At 37.0% G+C, this 23,180-nt stretch overlaps 1 protein-coding gene across 6 annotated transcripts in view; it reads right to left on the bottom strand.

Moving 5' to 3' along the window:
• The window catches only part of DMD (dystrophin), a 2,671,852-nt gene that overhangs the window by 1,699,293 nt on the left and 949,379 nt on the right, over positions 1-23,180 (bottom strand). For 5 of the 6 annotated variants that reach the window (XM_070365439.1, XM_070365442.1, XM_070365443.1 and 2 more), the window contains 2 exons: positions 2,320-2,501; positions 958-1,089 (listed from right to left, as the gene is read on the bottom strand). In XM_070365439.1, the coding sequence (XP_070221540.1) occupies positions 958-1,089; positions 2,320-2,501 (314 nt within the window). The remainder of the gene's footprint in view (positions 1-957; positions 1,090-2,319; positions 2,502-23,180) is intronic. The other variant, XM_070365444.1, reaches the window with a different exon arrangement.

The following is a 23,180-nucleotide window of genomic DNA, read 5'->3' as shown; positions in this document are numbered from 1 at the left end:
ACGCATCAATTAACTGCTCCAAATAAATCACAAATTAAATACAACCACTGTCTTAACAAAACTGATGAGTCTCCAATGAGATCAAGACAATAATTTCTAAATCCCCATTCACAGTGCTGTATTTAAAAAGTCACTTCTGCAAGAACTTTTCAAATTGTTCTTCTAAGCAAAATATATAACATTTTCTCTTAAAAGGAAGTTTTATCAAATCCAGCAATTCTAGCACACCTCATTTCCATGCTCTAACATGTAGAGGCTATAGCTTCTTGTATTTTTCGGTTTTCTACAACATTGCAATAATGAAGGAAAACTCCACTGAGAAGATTTGTTACATGGAAAATATTGAATGGTGCATAGAATCTGACCTGGTTTGAATGTGACTTTCTTGTATAAATACTACAGAGCCTGCTATCAAGTTTAAATTAGCCAAATTAAAATGAAGAAGCTTCCAGTTATATTTTTCTTAAATAGAATACAAATACATATATAGAGAGAGTGAATATATAATAAGGGTGTCTATATAGAGAATGTATTTCCCTTAGGAATCAGATATCTAGAAAAATCTACCCAAGTACTGTGACTAGAAAATTATATGCAGTTTCTCATTCTATTAAATGAGCTCTCTTTAATGAGCTTCATGTTTTGGTATAACCATTGTAACCTTCATAAAAGCTAATCTTACAGGTAATTATATAATGAGAGTACAAATCACTATTTTGAGAATCATCAGCCATGAAGAATGAACATATGGTTAAACCTAGAGAGTTCTCAACAGCAAAAACAGCATCGTGTCAAGCATCTAATACAACTGAGAACCATGAAAAGACTCTGGATGAAGAAGGGGGAAGGAAAAAAAAAAGCACTGCAAAATTCAAACAGACACACAAAAACCATGTTAGGTTATCTTGGATGAAGAAGTTCTTTGGTTTGGAGAACAGAGAGTAAATGTTGACAGACCTGTGAAGGAAATGGGCTCCGTGTGGGGTCAGAGGTGGAGACATAAGCAGCCTGCGTGTAGGCATAGCTCTTGAAGCGAGGCTGAGGAGAGGAAGGAGTTCGTTCATAGCCCTGTGCTAGACTGACAGTGATCTGCAGAAGGGTTTGGGGAAGGAAGACAGAGAGGAGGAGGAGGAGACAACATAAGTAACCCTGAAAGGAATTGCTTTCCAACACACTAGAAAAACAAATATCAAACGGAAACAGTGAGCTGAAAAATGCAATCCTAAACATATATAAGTGATATTCGAAACTGGCACACTCCAAGCACTGTGGTGTGTTCAATGTCATGTTGGAAAGCAGGTAGTCAGGGAAGAGAGGAGGATGGGGTTTCATCATAAAGATTCCATACTGACACACCTTCAGCACGAATACAGAATGCGGCCCTGCCATCTGGAAAACAAGCATCCCAAAGCAATTTTCTCTGAACCCAAAGTAAACAAAACCAGAATTCATCATGTCAATACCCTGGAAAAGACTGGAGCTTTCATAAGCTAAATATAGAATTAGCTCAGTAGAGTGAGAAAATGAGGCCTGAGAGCTTTCCACGCCTTCAGCAGAAATTTCGCTAAAGGCTTTTTCATCGTTGTGTCAAATAATTAAAAAACAACAACAAAACAAAGCACCCTAAATATTCTTCTTGGGAAGAAGAACAAGACATGTAATAGAAAAATCCCACTGGATTCTATACAATAATATCATAGACGTCTTTACCACATGTATTCTCATTTAAATTTTACTTAAATTATTTTAAACTAATTTCATCTTACCAAAAATGTTATTTTGAGTATTCAAAACTTGTTAATACATCAGCAAGTTGCCACTAAAAGTAAGAAATTATTATTAAACAGAGTACTTGCCTTTGCTCTTGGTCTAGTTTCCTGCTTTGTGCTCTAGCTGATGGAAAGTTTAATGTGTATATGACTCTTATGTCATTTTACACAATGGAAATACAATCTATTCTGTGTACTAAATTCATATAAAATGGTGCTTACCAATAGCAGAGCATTTTAAAAATGTGTCTGGAAAACAACATTATAGTTCATGATATCAGGTAAAATTTAGGTTCACAGAGTCCTCTCATTTTTTTCTCTCCAAAGACACACATACAAACACACACACACACACACACACTCCAAGCTAAGCTGTATATACACTTTTGCACATATACGCATGTGTGAATATATATATATATACACACACAATGCTACATATATGCATATATGTGTATCTATCCACAGATAATATAGACACGTGTGCATTATAAAATTCCATATCAAACAGGAAATATCATGGCTATTAGCTATCTTTTCCATCTTTTACCTGTTGAGAGTAGTGCATTTGATGATGTAGTTGAAAATGTTCTTCTCTTGTAACTTTTGATGGCCTTGGCAACATTTCCACCTCCTGGATGGCTTCAAGGCTCACTTGTTGAGGCAAAACTTGGAAGAGAGATGTGACGTACATTAAGATGGACTTCTTATCTGGATAAGTGGTGGCAACATCTGTAAGCACATTAACACCACATATCAGTTTTGGGTTTCTATGTCTGAGTCTCTAAAAGGGGATGAACAAATCAATGTTACAGGAAGAAGATGGATTAATGAGCACTCGATTGTCCATGAATGTCCTCCAGAGACTAATTAGAACATGATAATCAGGCTTAAAATGTACTTCCAATTTGGCAGACCAATGAGACGCACACTAAAGTTAATTTCTTTTTCTTTTTCACATAAAAACTTCATTCCGCAATACTTTTTCTGAAGTCAAATTGCCAAACCAGCCCATCTGAGAGAGTGGTTTTCATTAGATAAGAAACAAAAATAAAACACTACGTCTGCCTTACCATGGAAAGTTATAACAGCATGTCAATTAAAACGGTGCACTGGTAATTAAACAATTACACCAAAGAGCTTAATGCCCTGGCTTCCAGTAAAGAAAGCTCGTACCTCCTAATCAAATTTTTGCTGGTGATTAAGCATGTAAAGAGCAAAATAATGTCTCTGTGTTGAAATGAGCCATGTATTTCTACAATCAAAATAAAATAAAACAACTATATACCATATGCACAATGATTTGTAATATTCCTTAAGTATATTAAAATTATTTGTTTACATTATGGTACATCTGTTAAAGTCAGATGTCGCTTTCCTTCTCAGATGTTAGAGATAAATTTAAAAGTCCTTCACATAAAGTTGATCTGACATTATGTCCTTTGTCACATCTAGGGAATGAAAGAAACCCAGCGTTTAAAGTCAATAATAATTCATAATAATACATACAATAAGTGGCAGCTCCTTCAAAAGCTTCTTTTGCTACTTGGCATTACAATTTACTCACTGTGCTCATTCCAGGGAACCAAAATGTAAAAATAATCCTTTATGTGAAGTGTATCATTAATCCCAGAAGTGTTCAAACATAAATCCTGGCAGGAGGCCAGGACAACTTAGCAGCAATGTGCCAGGCATTTCTCTTGCCATAAATTTATCCTAGCTCAGCTAGCATGAAAAGATCTGTTTTAAGTTAAATATGTATATTCTGATCAGGTGTTCTGATTATAAGTTTAAAAGCCAAAAGTCAAATTTCAAGTCCAAAAGCATAAAAAGAAGTTGATCAGGTCACTCAGTCAAATTCCTCCACAAGTTACAGGAACATGATTAACCAGAACAACTATTTTTAAAGTATTTTTAAAAGGAGTTAAGGAGGAGGGAAAGGCTAGCTAATGTTCCTTGGCCTGCTTCTATCCATAGTATAACACAGTACTTCTTAATTTTTAATGTGCAAATGAATCACCTGGGGATCTTTTTAAAACTCAGATTCAGTAAGTCACAGGGGGAGCCTGAGGCCTTGCATTTCCAACAAGCTCCCAGGTGATGCTGAAGCTGTTGGCTTGAAGGCCATACTTAGAGTAACAAGGGTCGTAAAAAATGACACAGAAACATACTCTCGTATTATCTTCTGCATCATTGTTTTTCTTGCTTGTTTTCAGAAGATACTTATTGGACACTTAAATGCATCAGGCTTAGAGGTACAAAGGGCTTCCCTGGTGGCTTAGATGGCAAAGAATCTACTTATAAGTCAGGAGATCAGGGTTCGATCCCTAGGTTGGCAGGTTCCCCTCGAGAAAGAAATGGCAACCCACTCCAATATTCTTGCTTGGAGAATTCCATGGACAGAGGAGCCCGGTGGCCACAGTCCACGGGGTCGCAAAGAGTCGGACATGACAAAGTGACTAACGCTTCAGAAGTACAAAGCTACATAATACATGATCTCTGCTCCCTATTATAATTTAATTATTAGCCAATGGATGGTGAAGATAAGTTTTTGCAAATATTTTTTAGGAAAGAACTAGAGAATACTTTGTGTATAAATTCTGCCTTTCTAAAAAAAAAATCTTAGTAGCTTAGCTTTGAAATTCTACAATCTCTCTTTCATTTCATAATTGTTTTTCAAGTGTTCATTGTATGGTAGATATTATACTTTACACCATATGTTTCTGAAACTCTAGAATATTTTCTTGCCTCTCACTAGTAACTAGTCAAGTTTATCTTTAATGAGCAAAATTTAGAATTCAGTTTATTTTTTAGTGCATTAAATAAAACCATGCTGTGAGAAAGGCACTGAATTTTAAAAGGCTGTCTATGTACATAAAAAGGTCCATGTCTATTTACTGCTATATTAGATATGTGTATGTGTATAACTGGCCTCAAATACACACTATGATCACAAGAAATAAAGGTAAAAATAGATCAAGCATTATTTCTATTGCTCCAAGCAAATGTCAAAAATTGCAGCACATGTTATCTACATAAGACATCTTTTGGATGAATGTGAATATTCATAAATATTAATTACTACAATCACAATTTGACCAAACTATTGATATTTTTGCCCCAACCTATCACCATCCTACCTCTGAAGCTATACAGGATTCAGTTGCACCAGTAGCTAGAATTCAGTGTTTCTGTTTTTTATAGAAAGGGATTCAGATATTCTAAAATTGGTTGAATTCCAAATATATTTACTAAAGATGTATTATACTTTAAATATTTTAATGGATTATCCAGGAGGTTAGAATCCTTGCATGCTGCTTACAGTTTGGAATGATAAAATAAGTAAGAAGAAAAGTATATTACAGTACAAAGCTAAAGAGAATTTAAAATGTGTTCCACTTATTGGTACAACCAGTGCTTTAAGAAGTTCCAAAAAAAGGAAGAAATCATACCTTACTGGAAGATCAGATAATTCTTTATGAAAAGAAAACTGAAATAAATTTGTATAGGATTTAATTAGCTGGAAATGGAACAAACGTATTCCTCCACTGTAGAATGTATTCCTCCAATGTAGAAAAGCATGAGCAAAAGTTCTGAAGTAGAAACAGACTGGGCTGCCCTGGGGGCTCAGTGGGTAAAGAATCCACCTGCAATGCAGGAGACACAGGAGACGTGCCTTCGACCCCTGGGTCGGGAAGATCCCCTGGAGTAGGACACAGCAACCCACTCCAGTATTTTTGCCTGGAGAATCCCATGGACCGAGGAGCCTGGCAGGTCACCATCCAAAGGGTTGCAAAGAGTCAGACATGACTGTGTGACTGAGTACAGGGACACATTAGTCTGGCCCCAGGAAGAGTGACTTTGAGTGTCTTAGCCACGTAATTGAGCTTAATAGGACAAAATGGGAAGCTGGCTTGTAAAGCACTAAGGGATCATCAAAGCAGTCAACTTGGCCTTAGTTCAATAGGTTGGACTTCTGATCCAGCTTGTGACATCATTGCATTTTTTGTAAAGTAAAACCATTAAGTACAGAATTGAAAGAAGGAGAGAAAAAAAATAGCATCAAGTAGAAGGCTGAGACCCAATCCAGAAAGGAGGTGTTATGGAACTAAAATAGGCTGTGTTACGAAAACAAGGGAATGTGTGATAGAAATTCTAAGATCCAAAATAACTGTATTCAATTTCAATTCATTTACTCCACAGTCTTTGCAGATGCCTGTATACAAGATCCTGTCCTAAGCCTTGAGGGCAGAAAGATTAATAAACTGAAAATGAAATGGAGGAGGAAACTGCTTGTTCTGTAGCTATAGCAACAAATAGCTACCAATACAAGTTTCAATCTCATTTAATCAATTAACAATTACCTGCCTACAGAGTCTTGATCATGCTTCCCCAGGCCAACCAACATCAACCCCTCCCTTCTGAGGGGCCAATCAGAAGTGTGCTTGCTCCAAAATGAACAAACTTGTGAACACAAACCAATTAATGGTGGTCTCACCTGAGCAACTAACCATGCTTCTAAGAGTGTCCTCAACCTAATCCCTAGTCAGAATGTCCACAATCTCCTGACCTCTGGGTTTCCCCTCAAATCTAAGGATTTAAAGAAAGTGAGACTGATGGGATGCAACTTTTTATTATTATTATTATTATTATTACAAGACAGTAAAATGTATAAATTGAAAGAAGTGGGTAAATCCCCAAAATAAGAACTTAAAATTATATGAGTGAAGTCGCTCAGTCATGTCTGACTCTTTGTGACCCCATGGACTGTAGCCTACCAAGCTCCTCTGTCCATGGGATTTTCCAGGCAATAGTACTGGAGTGGATTGCCATTTCCTTCTCCAGGGGATCTTTCTGACTCAGGGATCGAACCCGGGTCTCCTGCATTGTAGACAGACGCTTTACCATCTGAGCCACCAGGGAAGTCCTAAAAATTATATGAAAGCTATCTAAAACTCTACTATATAATGGATTCATTGCCATAAATGCTTAAATTAATCATTTAAATCCAATCTTTGAAGCCATTTCAGAATGGAAATGTTGAGCTTTTAATATTGCCAGAAAATTATTTATGAACTGTAACTTTGATTCTGATGAGTATTTCTACAGTCATCAGAATTTTGATACTGAGGACTATAATGGAAAAAAAATTACTTAATGAAATTCTCTATTTTTCAAAGAAATTGAAGCCCACAGGGGTTTGATAGCAAGTTCAAAAGCTAGATCAAGTCCAAATTAAAACTCAGTCAGTGTATCATACTTTTCAGTACCTTACCTTCATTTTTTTCAGAGAATGCAATCTTAATTCATTTGAAAATTGAGACTCTCAAAGTCATTATCTAAATCATGACCCTGTGATCCATGTGGTTCCATTATCAAACATCACCTACACTCTCCATGGAATTAGTGATTTCTACTTCTAATAAGTGAGGTATAACAAGAGTAAATACACATTAAAAATGCAACTTCAGTGGCAATCAAAGAAATGCAAACTAAAACATGAAGGTGTTTAATTATACTCCACTGTCTATCGAATTATCAAAGAATGACAAAAGGGTAACAATCGATCTGGCAATAGCATCAGTGAAAAATATTTTGCTATGTCTAAAAACAATCATATTCAAGGATCCAGTAATTTTCCTTTTAGGAATCTACTATAAGGAAATAATTAGAAATTTACATGAAGATTTATGTAAACAATGTGGAAGTTAAGCTCTATTTACAATTAGAAAAGATTTATCACACAAAAAAGAAGAAATACAGACCATTTCAAATTGCTTAGTAGAAAATTAGAATTAGAAATGATCAAGTATATAATTACTTATGAATATTACAAAGCCACTCAAAATGCTGCTTTTGAAGAATGTTTGATAATATGTGAAAATAAATTCTTAATAAGGTAATAGTGAAACAGAAGGAAGCATAATTTATGTAGAATATAACAACAACTTGTGGAAAAGATTAGGAGAACATACTTTAAGACATTAGTGAAATGGGTATGGTGGTGGAATTTAAAATAATTTACTTTTTCTCCTTCATCCTATCTATATCTTCCACACTATTCTACACTCACTAATTTTATAATTAGACACTATATTCTATAATACAAGTATCTGTTAAGATCAAAGAGACAATAAAATCAAAGTTGTACAAAGTTTTCTTTTAGTATGCCCCAAGAAGTACTTCTCCAAGAAGTCAATGTGAATGAGTTTGGTAGGAAACTGGTGTTTTCAACATAGAACTGTTCTTATCGTAGTGCTTGCCTGGTAGCTCAGCTGATAAAGAATCCGCCTGCAATGCAGGAGACACCAGTTCAATTACTGGGTTGGGAAGATCCGCTGGAGAAGGGATAGGCTACCCACTCCAGTATTCTTGGGCTTCCCTGGTGGCTCAGTTGGTAAGGAATCTGCTTGCAATGTGGGAGACTTGGGTTCGATCCCTTGCTTGGGAAGACCCCTTGGAGAAGGGAATAGCTACCCACTCTAGTATAATGGCCTGGAGAATTTTATCTTGGGCAACCAACCTACAGAAAGTCTGATTAGCCAGCTGCCAGGCACAACCTTGAAACACCTCTGGGAAATCTAAACAAGAGCCTCCACTGTCTAACTCTCAGGTGAGTTTTCTGCCAGGAGAAAGGCAGGAAATGAAATAGTGGGTTATAGTGCATATCATGTGTAATCAGAAAGAAGCAGGATTTCAAAGGTAAGAGATTTATAAATGTGAACTCACAAAGTTTGGTAAGCCTTTTAAAAGTTACATTAAAAGTTTAAAAAGATACCATTAACAAACCGTGATCAGAATAAATGTGGATCATTTCCCACTGAAGTTGTATTAGGAACAAAACAATCAGTAAATTTACTGTAAGAGAAGGGGAATGGGTGAACTGGAAAGAAAAACCTTGCAGCACCCAACAAGGCATGATCAGATAGCTCTAAATATGAAAATGTGAATGCACGCTTTTAAACACAATAAAAATGCTGTGTTTGCTAAAATAACCAAATGCACAGATGCGAAATTCTGAAGAACTTATTGATGAAAGCAAAGGAGGTTTACACCTGAGGTCTATAAAGAAAGAAATACTGTCATAATGCCATCTGATCTCTAAGCATTAGAATAAATTGTAGGTGATACCATAGCAATGGACTAATTCATTAAAGTGTTAGATTGTTATTTTCAATTGTAGTATTTTTCATCCAGCACTACATTCTACACATATGCATCTTCCATTCACAAGTCACTTTACACAGTGGATATACAGCATTGTAGTAAGAAAATAACTCACACAGGTCCCCTCCAGTTAAATTCTTTGAAATTCTACAATACATTCTTTCCTCACTAAATTAAGTACCCTTTAACTAAGCTGTTCCATAATTTTAGCATTTCACTCACTGATCCAAGTTGCTTTTATCATCTAATAACAATCCTTCTCATTAAAGGGCTATAAAATATAGTAATGAAAGTAATTTGTATTGATGAAGATGATTCAGTTTCATAATAAAATTAATGATAAAAGTATAGGCTTTTATTTATACATGAGAAACACTAAACACTTTTATCATTTAAACATCCAATTATTCCTTTCAAGATGCTTATGGTACAGCTAGCAGAAAACTATGACTGTAGTATTGGCACAAGTAGAAAACAGTGCTCAAGCTATATAATGCTTACCTAGGGTCTAACGGGGAAAAACTAAAGCAAAAATTGGGTGGCTTACAGGAGACTTCAGATACCCTCCACACTAGTTCAGCTTTCTGCTCATTAACCAAACAATGCTAAAGATACCTATGCAAATATGAACTGTGCATTCAAGCCAATAAATAATGGTAATTGGAAATGATGTTACTGATTCTGCAAAGTATGGAATTTGACATTGTCTCATATGACAATATGAGACACTGAAAACAAATAGTTAATGAGTTACTACTTTGTACCAGCCTAGTTTTTGAATATATAGATATATATATTCTGGTCCTTGAGGATATAATGGTAAAAAATAGGCCCAGAGATCTGGCCTCACGGTTCTTTGACTCTAATGGGGAAGCATAATTAAAAATAAAGTATTTAAAAATCCTCAATTTACCATCTACCAATTTATCCCTAACTCCTAGTTCTTGTTACTTCATTGTGTATTTTTAAAAATGACTTCCACAAATGCACTACCTTTGCTAGGCTTTATAACTTATATGCAGAGTACATCATGAGAAATGCTGGGCGGGAATAAACACAAGCTGGAATCAAGATTGCCGGGAGAAATATCAATAACCTCAGATATGAAGATGACACCATCCTTATGGCAGAAAGTGAAGAGGAACTCAAAAGCCTCTTGATGAAAGTGAAAGTTGAGAGTGGAAAAAGTTGGCTTAAAGCTCAACATTCAGAAAACGAAGATCATGGCATCTGGTCCCATCACTTCATGGAAAATAGATGGGGAAACAGTGGAAACAGTGGCTGACTTTATTTTTTGGGGCTCCAAAATCACTGCAGATGGTGATTGCAGCCATGAAATTAAAAGATGCTTACTCCTTGGAAGGAAAGTTATGACCAACCTAGATAGCATATTCAAAAGCAGAAACATTACTTTGCCAACAAAGGTCCGTCCAGTCAAGGCTATGGTTTTTCCAGTAGTCATGTATGGATGTGAGACTTGGACTTTGAAGAAGGCTGAGCACCAAAGAATTGATGCTTTTGAACTGTGGTGTTGGAGAAGACTCTTGAGAGTCCCTTGGACTGCAAGGAGATCCAACCAGTCCATCCTAAAGGAGATCAGCCCTGGATGTTCATTGGGAGGACTGATGCTAAAGCTGAAACTCCAGTACTTTGGCCACCTCATGCAAAGAGTTGACTCATTGGAAAAGACTCTGATGCTGGGAGGGATTGGGGGCAGGAGGAGAAGGGGACGACAGAGGATGAGATGGCTGGATGGCATCACTGACTCAATGGATGTGAGTTTGAGTGAACTCCAGGATTTGGTGATGGACAGGGAGGCCTGGCGTGCTGCAGTTTATGGGGTCACAAAGAGTCGGACACGACTGAGGGACTGAACTGAACTAAGAGTGACTCTATAGTGTTAAGACCAAAAATTCTGATAGTGCCTAAAACCAAATATACAGAAGCTGGTGGGTAAAGGACAATTAAATGGAAATCCTCAATCAACCCTGATGTAATAAGTTTCAAACAAACCATTTTTATATTGAATGTTTTTTTAACCAAATATCAAATGTTTTCTATGTGCAGCTAATCAAAGTGAGAATTATCTTTTAAATTTTCAATTTCATAATGCAACATATTTCCAAAATTCCCTCTTCCATTTACTCATTGAGTTTGTATCCGCATTCAAATACACACACACACATACAAACATACATACATAGCACACACACATTTTAAAAAATAACCCTGAGCATTAAAAACCTTAGAACAAGTTTTCAGGACATGTCCACTAAAACCAGGAGACTAGAAAATAGCCTGACCTAACAAATGGAAGTTAATCAGTGTAAGAGACTATTGATCGAAGACATTTGTACTTTTTAACAATTCTCTCTACATGCCTATTGTAGGAAGAACTATTGGAGTTTCCATTTGAGAAGGAACTATTTTGGCTCAGTGACATTTAACTCTGCTTCCTTAATTGTCACCTGCTGATCCTGTGCTTTGCTTCTGATGTGACCAAACTGACTTCTTTTTTCCCTACTGCTAGAAAAAGTACAATAGATTTCATAAAGAACCCCACATAGTAACTTTATTAACACAAAATATTCTATTTCTACCCCCTTGTCCTCTACATTGTGAGAAATGATACTTTATAAATAATGAGGCCAAAATAAAGATGTTAATTTCACTTGACATAAATTTCACTGGTTATTATCGTGTTTTCTGCTATGATTTGGGATTTAGAAATATGTCTGATGGTGTAAGGGCAGTTCCAAGGCAAGTTCCTCAATGATAACAAGCTTAAGGCAGAAACCATATATAAAATCAATCTTTTTGCAAAATATTATAAAAAATTTAATGAACAGGCTAAGCTCTTTGATATGAAGTGGATAAATTTTTTTAAATCAAATCATGGTGCTGCCCCTTACAAGGAAGAGATTGTAGCAGTTAACTAATTCCTCATATATCCCAGTTTCTATCTGTAAAATGAGTCATATTATTGCACAAATGTCTAGTGATGTTGTTTGAGAGAGAAAATGAGTGTACAGAGTGCTTTAACCACTATTTGTTGTGACATGTTTGAGTTGGAACATAATTATAATTTTGGAGTTTGCCTGCACTGATACATTCACCAAAAGTTTGTGGCATGCTTACCATGTGTAATACATGACCATCAACTCACTTGAGAATAAATCATTTTGATAATTAGAATGGTTCCATTGCCTAACTCCTAGGGTAGAAACTGGTGGATTATGGGACAAGCTGAAGACAATCAGCATGGAGGTGAAACTCTCAGACAGAAAACATTTATTATGGGGGAGTGAGGTCTGCATCATGACGAATATGATGGATGGCATCATGGCAGCACCAGGTACCATATGCCACATCAGAAGGGGCACAGTGTTTAGTAAGACACCATCACAAACAAACTTCATAAACAAATGGCAAGATAACTGATGACAGAAGAGGTGTTCCTGAACTAATCCCCAGTTTTGTAGTTTCCTAACTGAAAGCTGGACCCAGTGGCCAAACAGCATGCGCTTGTGTAGTCCCTAGCACTAGCAGAAACAGGCCAAAGGAACACCAAATAAATAAGGCGCCAACTTTCATGTGTTTTCAAATTACAGACACACATTTGGCTTTTATAGTAAAAATAAAATTTCGTTTGAGTATGAGTTTTTAAATTCCACCTATGTAATCAGGGGTTCCCACACAATAATATGCATGGATGATAAGTAGCTTTTAACATACCTTTTAACATGAAAAAAACTATAATTTAATAAAAGGGAAGATAATCATGTGAAAAATGATGGAGAAAGATACAAGTACAAAAGTGAATAAGCATCAGAAACCATATAATAAGCACATATTAAGACAATGATAGGAGGTAACCTGTTATCCAAAAGACTATAATTTTGAATACTGAATAGAATTATATGTGTGTGTTGAAAAACACAACATAAATGGAGATATAAGGTGGGATAAAGGACCACCATAACTAGTAAGAGAGCACTATTTTCTACGACCCTATATACAGTATTTGGATTTTAACTCTCAGAAAAAAACTCCTGTCTTCCTACCACTAATCACAGATACTGAGACCTATGCCCACCCACTTGTTCTTTCCTCTTACAATTAATGTGCTCCCATTTCAATAAAGGCAAGTCTCTCTAATGTAGTTTTCCTTTTCTATTAATCCTCAATTCTTCCTCAGCCTACACACAGACTTTCCTAACTCCCACTTGAAAGATAAAGCAGACTGCAAACAAACAACTTTGGTATGCTGGTAAACTCATTTTCAAAACAAACAAAAACCAACAAAGAACAAACAAGCACAGTAACAACAAAATCCCTGACTGCAGTCTTCACCAATCTCCATGGCATAAATCCTCCTACCATGGCTCAGTTCAAGTTGCCCATGGTTTAACAGTTCAGTTCAGATCAGTTCAGTTGCTCAGTCGTGTCCGACTCTTTGCGACTCCATGGACTGCAGCACACCAGGCTTCCCTGTCCATCACCAACTCCTGGGGCTTACTCAAACTCATGTCCATGATAGCATCCAACCATCTCATCCTCTATCGTCCGCTTTTCCTCCTACCTTCATTCTTTCCCAGCATCAGGGTCTTTTCTAGTGGGTCAGTTCTTGGTATCAGGTGGCCAAAGTACTGGAGTTTCAGCTTTAGCATCAGTCCTTCCAAAGAATATTCAGGACTGATTTCCTTCAGGATACACTGGTTGGGCTTCCCTTGTGGTTTGGCTTGTAAAGAAACCGCCTGTAATGCCAGAGACCTGGGTTCGATCCCTGGGTTGGGAAGATCCCCTGGAGAAGGGGCTACCCACTCCAGTATTCTGGCCTGGAGAATTCCATGGAATGCCTGGAGAATTCCACAGTATATGGGGTTGGAAATAGTTGTACACAACTGAGCGATTGACTTTCACTTTCACTTATAGACTTCAGAATTCCTTGGTAGCTCAGACAGTAAAGCGTCTCCCTGTAATGTGGGAGACACAGGTTCAATCCCTGGGTTGGGAAGATCCCCCTGGAGAAGGAAATGGCAACCCACTCCAGTACTCCTGCCTGGAAAATTCCACAGACAGAGGAGCCTGGTAGGCTATAGTCCATGGGATCACAAAGAGTCGAACACGAAGGAGCGACTTCACTTTGTATTTTGTACTAGACAGGTTGGATCTCCATGCAGTCCAAGGGACTCTGAAGACTCTTCTCCAACACCACAGTTCAAAAGCATCAATTCTTCGGTGCTCAGCTTTCTTTATAGTCTAACTCTCACATCCATACATTACTACTGGAAAAATCATAGCTTTGACTAGACGGACTTTTGTTGGCAAAGTAATGTCTCTGCTTTTCAACATGCTGTCCAGGTTGGTCATAGCTTTCTTTCCAAGGAGCAAGCATCTTTTAATTTCATGACTGCAGTTACCATCTGCAGTGATTTTGGAGCCCCCCAAAATAAAGTCTGTCACTGTTTCCATTGTTTCCCCATCTATTTGACATGAAATGATTAGACCCGATGCCATGATCTTAGTTTTCTGAATGTTGAGTTTTCAGCCAACTTTTTCACTCTCATCAAGAGGCTCCTTAGTTCTTCTTCACTTTCTGCCATAAGGGTGGTGTCATCTGTATATCTGAGGTTATTAATATTTCTCCCAGCAATCTTGATTCCAGCTTGTGCTTCATCCAGTCTGGCATTTCACATGATGTACTCTGCATATAAGTTAAGTAGGGTGACAATATGCAGCCTTGATGTACTCCTTTACTGATTTGGAACCACTCTGTTGTTCCATGTTCAGTTCTAACTGTTTCTTCTCGACCTGTATACAGATTTCTCAGGAAGCAGGTAAGGTGGCCTGGTATTCCCAGCTCTTGAAAAATTTTCCACAGTTCATTGTGATCCACACAGTCAAAGGCTGTGTCACATTCAATACAGCAGAAGTAGATGTTTCTCTGGAATACTCTTGCTTTTTTGATCTCTGGTTCCTCTGACTTTTCTAAATACAGCTTTAACATCTGGAAGTTCACAGTTCATGTACTGTTGAAGCCTGGCTTGGAGAATTTTGAGCATTACTTTGCTAGCATGTGAGAGGAGGGCAATTGTATGGTAGTTTGAACATCCTTTGGCATTACCTTTATTTGGAATTAGAATGAAAACTAATCTTTTCCAGTCCTATGGACACTGCTGAGTTTTCCAAATTTGCTGGCATATTGAGTGCAGCACTTTCATAGAATCATCTTTTAGGATTTGAAATAGCTCACCTGAAATTCCATCACCTCCACTAGCTTTGTTCGTAGTGATGTTTCCTAAGGCCCACTTGACTTCGCATTCTAGGATGTCTGGCTCTAGGTGAGGGATCACACCATCATGGTTATCTGGGTCGTGAAGATCTTTTTTGTACAGTTCTTCTGTGTATTCTTGCCACCTCTTCTTAATATCTTCTCCTTCTGTTAGGTCCATACCATTTCTGTCCTTTATTGAGCCCATCTTTGCATGAAATGTTCCCTTGGTATCTCTAATTTTCTTGAAGAGATCTCTAGTCTTTCCCATTCTATGGTTGTCCTCTATTTCTTCTCATTGATCACTGAGGAAGGCTTTCTTATCTCTCCCTGCTATTCTTTGAAACTCTGCATTCAAATGGGTGTATCTTTCCTTTTCCCCTTTGCCTTTAGCTTCTCTTCTTTTCTCAGCTATTTGTAAGGCCACCTCAGATAACCATTTTGCCTTTCTGCATTTCTTTTTCTTGGGGGGTGGTCTTGATCACTGTCTCCTGTACAATGTCATGAACCTCTGTCCATAGTTCTTCAGGCATTCTATCGGATCTAATCCCTTGAATCTATTTGTCACTTCCACTGTATAATCATAAGGGATTTGATTTAGGTTACACGTTAATGGTCTGGTGGTTTTCCCTACTTTCTTCAATTTAAGTCTGAATTTTGCAATAAGGAGTTCATGATCTGAACCACAGTCAGCTCCCGGTCTTCTTTTTGATGACTGTATAGAGCTTCTCCATCTTTAGCTGCAAAGAATGCAATCAATCTGATTTTGGTATTGACCATCTGGTGATGTCCTTGTATAGAGTCTTCTCTTATGTTTTTGGAACAGGGTGTTTGCTATGACCAGTGCATTCTCTTGGCAAAACTCTATTAGCCTTTGCCCTGCTTCATTTGTACTCCAAGGCCAAATTTGCCTGTTACTCCAAGTGTTTCTTGACTTCCTACTTTTGCATTCCACTCCCCTATAATGAAAAGGAAACCTTTTTTGGGTGTTAGTTCTAGAAGGTCTTGTTGGTCTTCATAGAACCATTTAACTTCAGCTTCTTCAGCATTACTAGTCAGGGCACAGACTTGGATTACTGTGATATTGAATGGTTTGCCTTGGAAATGAACAGAGATCATTCTGTCATTTTTGACATCACATCCAAGTACTACATTTCAGACTCTTCTGCTGAGTATGATGGCTACTCCATTTCTTCTAAGGGATTCTTGCCCACAGTAGTAGATATCATGGTCATCTGAGTTAAATTCACCCAGTCCAGTTCATTTTAGTTCACTGATACCTAAAATGTTTTCACTCTGGCCATCTCCTGTTTGACCACTTCCAATTTCTGTTGATTCATGGACCATAATTCCTGAATTTAACTATCTGCTCCTGTGAGCCTGTAGGATCACGTTCTTTCAATACAACTTTGCAAATGTTTAAGCTATATTCTTCACACCTACTTTCCTACCACTGCTCCCCATTTCATTCAGTTCATGTTTACCCAGCATCTTATAGATGCCAAGTCCTGTCCCAGATGCTGGGAATGAATGAATACAGTGAACAGAGCAATGATTCTGTCCTCATGAGGTCTAGATTTTAGTTGAAACACAGACAATAGCAAAAGCAAATCTCTAGCTTATAAGATTACAAATGCTATAGAGAATAATAAAATGGGTAGGCAATGGGTGTGGTCAATATTTTAAGGAAGATGGATTCAGAAGGGATCACTGGGTAAGAAGGGATGAGAGAACTGCCTTCTGTCTCTCTACTCCTCTAATGGCTACAGCGCTGCCAAGCCTAATGGGGTGTTTTTCTATCTCCATATTATTGCGTAGCTCATAGTTTCACAGTAGCACTCACATTCTTAAACTGCTTCATTTTCCTTGGATTCTTTGACACTACATTTTTCAGGTTTTCTATGGATCCAGCCATACTTTCTCAGGCCTTCTTTCTGGTGCAACCCATTTAATTAATATAACATTTTGGAGTGAATGTAGAGGTTGGATTTCGGTCTTTATTATCTACACTCACTCTTCCCTAGGTGATGTCACCCAATTTTCTCTTCTTCTGCCTCCTCTCTATTTTTCCCCTCTTCCTCTCTCTAAAATATTACATAAATGTGCTAGTGTTAGTCGCTCAGTCATGTCTGACTCTTGGCAATCCCATGGACTGTAGCTCGCCAAGCTCCTCACTGTTGGGATTTCCCAAGCAAGAATACTGGAGTGGGCTACCTATATGCTAATAATTCCCAAATACCTATCTCCAGTTGAGACCTCTGTTTCCTCAGGAGACATCTCAAACTTGTTACACACAAAAAAAGGTTCACACTTCTCTTCGAAACCATTATTGTTATTTAGTGGCTAGGTTGTGTCTGATTCTTTTGCAACCCCATGGATGATAGCCCTCCAGGCTCCTCTGTCCATGGAATTCTCCAGGCAAGAAACTGGAGTAGGTTGCCATTTCCTTCTCCAGAGGATCTTCCTGACCCAGGATCGAACCTGTGTTTCCTGCATTGGCATGAAAATTCTTTACCACTGAGCCACAAGGGAAAGCCTCAAAATCATTAGTATCCCCATTAATCACCACCTCCCAATATGGCTACAATATTCATACATTCTGTCAGGCTGTAAAGTTAGCAATTGCCCTTGAGATTTTTCCTGCATTCCCTCATTTGATCTATTATCAAATTGTGCCTTTTCTGCCTCTAAAAGGAATACATGTGTGCACTCATCTTCATGCTATTACTATTTCACCCAAGCCGTGATCCTGGCCTTCTGGGTCCAGCACATTCACGTCCTAACTCTTCTCATGCCTTTCAGTTCATTTTGTTTTCAACAGCTGGAATCACCTTTATAAAAACACAAATTAAAAGTGCAACATATTCCTACTTAAAACCCTTCAACACTTTCTCATTTGTTTAGAATAAATCCAAACTGCTTCCCTAGCCAACAAGGCTCTACATAACCCAGTCCTGCACACATAGCTAACAGAAAACAAATGGCCTCTTAACTTTCTTGCCTACTACCTTTCAGATACATTGGCCTTGTTTTCACATCTGAAGCAACACACGTCCTTTTATACATCTTGTTTTTTACACTTGCAATTGTCATTACCTAAAATATTTCCCCCATCTTTTTGCATTTTTGATTCATTCTTATCCATTGGGTTTTAGCTCATATGACACCTCCTTAGAGATGCATTTGGTAATCACCCTATTGTAAGAAGCCCTCTCCCTGTCTCTTCATTTCACATTGACTCCTTTCCTTATGTCATTTGCCACAAATTGTAGTTATTATGCTTATCTATTTGTGCTTTTGGTATTATTTGTCTCCCTACAATAATATAAGCCCTACAAGCACAGGAAATTTGTCTAAAGCCTTTTTACCACTTACTGACTAATAGTGGGTAGTACCTATTTGTTTAATTAATGAACGAATGAAGAGATAATTATGGCTGTTGGGAAGAAATTTGCACTTCAGTGAAATGAACACAGAATAAGACTCATGACGAAAACTGAAAAGTGGTTGAAGGGGAAGAAAGCAGGGAGTATTTGCCTCCTTCCAAAATTATTTTAAAGAGATTCAGTATGATATTTAATGACTTTTCATTGAGTACCAATTATGTAAAAGGGATTTTGTTATGCTTTCTCATTTACCTTTCAACCCTCATGAGTTAAGAATACTGTATGAGGTCATGTAACTATTAAATTATAGGCTGATTAATTCAGAACAAAAAAAGACAGAGACTCTTGGTTCACATCCTAGTTCTCTCATTTTGTGACAGTGGACAAACTTGAACAGATTGATTTACTGATTTACAGCTTAAATAGATCTTCCTATTGTACCACAGAAGTTATTCTTAAATTATTGATCACATTCTAAAAAAATGACACTTGTTTTGCATAACATCTCATGTGAGGAAAAGGATCATCTTTTTTTAAGTAATAGGGAAAGAAGCATTCATTTCTAAATTAGAGAGCATTAGCAGGTTAATCAAGAAACCGATGAGTGATGATCATAAAGTTAGCACATTTTTAATTCAGATTGAAAATACTCAAGCTAATACTCAAGGCACAGGAAAACTAATGTTTTATTCATTGTTTCTAAGCTTTGACATAGACTCTACAAAATAGCACAGTGCTTTGCATAGATGTTAGAAAATTATTCACAGAAAAAATTTGTTCAAGTACTCTCTGACCCAGGGTAGGAAAAGGTAACTTCTAGAACTTAGATAAAGCAGATGTCTCAGAAATTTTGTACTAAGCATCTGAATACATGGTAGGCCGGAAGACCCAAGCAACTGAAAATCATATTATCTCACTAAAACTATGATGTAGCGGTGGGTAAGATTATATTGAATAATTATGATTTAAGAAGCAGTTCTTTTAGCTGAGACACAAGAATGAAAAAGGGATTCAGTTTAAAAAAAAAAAACAAAGAAAAATGAGGCATGGTATACACATATTTATAAATAATATGATCATTTACATAACTATCATGAGTGTGCATGAATGTGTAAGATATACAGAGATATAAATATAGATAGGTATACATGTCCTATTTGAAAAGCAAACTCTTTTGACTAGAAATTAGTAACATCAAAGATTAGACAGAGAGAAGAAAAGGCTTTATTATAGCATCTCATTCCTAATTTGACTGTTGATATTCATAGTACCCATTTTCCATTTTTAAATTTCTTCTCTCTTTTCCAATGGCTGGACAAGAGTTAAAATGGACATGCTAAATACTGCATAGCTCAGTTTCTTGACACAGCTTCTCATTCTTGATTCTGAAATTTCAGCTTCTCTTAAATGCCTCTCTTTCAAGTTGACTTCTACTAACATGGGCCTGGCTTCCCCTGATGACTGCAAGCCTTTGGTATAACTAGCTTGGTCACTGTGTCTTACAAAGCCTGTTTCACAGTCCACAATGTCAGACCCTATTCAGGCTCCAGTCTCAGACTGACCAAATGGGCTCCATTTCTACTCGCATCACGATGGGGAGCCTGTCCCTTGAAACGAAACCTCTTCTTCAGAAGAAACAGATAGGGTTGATGTTTTTGGCTCCAATAGTTTTTGGTTCTTTTTTTTTTTTTTTTTTTTTTTTTCTTTTTACTTTGGATTCAACCCCTCACTTTAAAATATTTTTATATAATAAATGTTTTTATTGTTGTAGTGGAAAATTAAAATAGAATTTATAAATTTATAAATAAAAATTTATATTTTTATTAAAATATAAAGTGAACAGTGAAAGTAGGCCACATCTATACAACACTCCAACCCCATTATCTAGACATAATACTTCTCAGCAGAAGCTATGCTAGCTGTATATCCATCCATTCATCAAGCCATTTATGCATTTAGCCATCCTTTTATCTAGTCATCGGCCTAAGGAGATCAAACTCCATACATACTGCCTATATATCTACATAAAATACATTCAATAAATAAATTATTGTTCTAAAACTCATTGGGTCTCTATAATTTTGGATAAATAACTTAATTCCTCAATGTCTTCATTGTTGTTGCTTAGTCTCTCAGTCATGTCCAGCTCTTTGTGACCCCATGGACTATAGCCCACCAGGCTCCTCTGTCCATGGAATTCTCCAGGCAAGAATACTGTAGTGGATAGCCATTCCCTTCTCCACGGGATCTTCCCAACCCAGGGATAGAACCTGGGTCTCCTGCATTGCAGGCAGATTCTTTACCGTCTGCACCATCAGGGAAGCCCAATGTCTTAATGCTTTCATTTATAAAATGGGGCTAACACTTTTGAAAGAATTACAATAAATGTAAGTAGCTATAAAAATGCTTACGAAAACATAAGCTTTCAGCAAAATGCAGCTTTGAAATGTATATACAGATACATGCAAATACACAATTTGGACCTTAAAACTATTTTCAGTAATGCATAGATTCATCCACCTATTTATTCTTCAACTGTTTACTGGGAATCTATCATTAAGTCATGGCAACTCACTCCAGTATTCTTGCCTGGAAAATCCCATGGAGAGAGGGGCATAGCAGGCTTCAGTCCATGGAGTTGCAAAGAGCCAGACAGTTGAGTGACTGAGCATGCACACATGTCCTAAGTCTAGGATTATATTAGGCACTATAGCTTTAATAGTGAGCAAAAGTGAAAACAAGCACAAACAAGCCTGGACTCTGACATTATGAAACCTATAGCCCAATGATAGATCTATATTTACCTAACATTAAATATTATGGGATAATACTGAACTACTATAAACAATGCTGCAGTGAGCATCTTAACATATGTGTCTTACATACGTGTGAGTATTCCTATATGTCTAACTCCCAAATGTGAAATATCAGCATCAAAGATACATACAATGCCATATTTTGAAACTTCAAATGTCCTATATATAGCTTTCCAAGTGGATCTTCCACCAAAGGAAACATGGGGCCTAATTCCATGAACCCTCATCATCACAGGATATTACACTCTGTATTTCTTTAATTATTAGCAGTATTGAACTTATTTTTTTCCATTGATTACTTGTCATTTCCTCAAGTGGATGTCTACATCACATTTGGCCCTATTTAAACACTGTTGCAAAATACTTGTTCATCTTAGTTGTAGTTTTATTACAGTGAAGTTATTCTTTATTCAGTATGATTCCCCAGTCTATCACATGATTTGTTACTTTTGAATTGTGTCTTTCTCCATTGAAAACATTTTACTTTTTGTGTTGCTAAATCTGCCAATTTTATGTTACAGCTCCTGAGTTTTATGACATCTTAACATTAATATATTCTTCTACATTTGAATATAATTCACATGAAATCATTATCTGAAAATTATTTAGTATTTATTGTGGAACTAGGTTGTCACTGTATTTTCTTTCCAAACAATGTCAGAGATTTTAATTTACTGGCTAACTGACCTGTTCTTTACAGGTAGGAAATGCCATTCCTAGATATAAAAATGTACCTAAATAAAAGCAACTTTTTTCAAAATGTTTATTCTGTATTATTAAACTACATCTCTATATCATGTCACACTCTGTCAGTTTGTTATGTTATGAAATATTCTAAAGCAGTGGTCCCCTACCTTTCTGGCACCAGGGACTGGTTTTGTGGAAGAGAATTTTTCCACGTATGGGGTGGGAGGGATGGTTTCTAGATGATTCAAGTGCATTACACTTATTGTGCACTTTATTTCTATCATTATTACATCAGCTCCACCTCAGACCATCAGCCATTAGATCCCGGAGGTTGGGGATCCCTGTACTAAAGCATGTCAACTATTTAAAAATAATTTTTTGACTATTAACATGCATTTACATTTAGACTAATTTTAGAATATCTTGACAATTGTGTCTGCCTTCCATTTTGTGTGATTTATTTTTAGTGCGTTCACCTGCATGTATTTCTGCCCTTCCTTCTCTGCTTGTGTCCTTAGGTGACTGACCTTTGCACACTGCATCTCTCCAGATCATGCTGGCTGCATCCCAGCTGCAGAAAATCAATGAAGAGGACCGGCTGGAGATTCCAAGAGAAGGAAAGAGAAGGCGGGGGGAACTTTTCCTCCACAATTTCTCTGCTCCAGAGCTGCCTCTTGTAGTAGATGATTCCTTCCAACAACTAGAATACATTTCCCAATATGTGGGTCTCCCTCCAGTGGTGCAGCTCTCGCTAGACTACATTCACCTCCATTCCCTCTCTTTCTCCCCTCTCCCTCAAAGCCCTAGAAATCCCATTTTCTCCTTTAGGTGACTCACTGTCACCTGTTTGTTTAATAAATTATACATCAAGAAGTAATCTCTATATAACATTTCTTCAACTATTTAAGGTAAATTCTATTTCCTGCTGGAATTCTGTTTTAACTTCTGAAATAATACAGAGAAAGATAACTGGATAGATACAGAGAATGGCAGAAATACATATATATGTGTGTTTATATAACTATATTTTGACTGAAATTATTTTGAAAGAAAAGAAAATGAAAGTCACTCAGGTGTGTCT

The sequence above is a fragment of the Bos mutus genome, chromosome X, assembly GCF_027580195.1.
Source record: "Bos mutus isolate GX-2022 chromosome X, NWIPB_WYAK_1.1, whole genome shotgun sequence".
NCBI classification, from domain to species: Eukaryota; Metazoa; Chordata; class Mammalia; order Artiodactyla; family Bovidae; genus Bos; species Bos mutus.
Note: the sequence above shows the minus strand (reverse complement) of the source record. Positions and strands in the feature narration are given on the sequence as shown.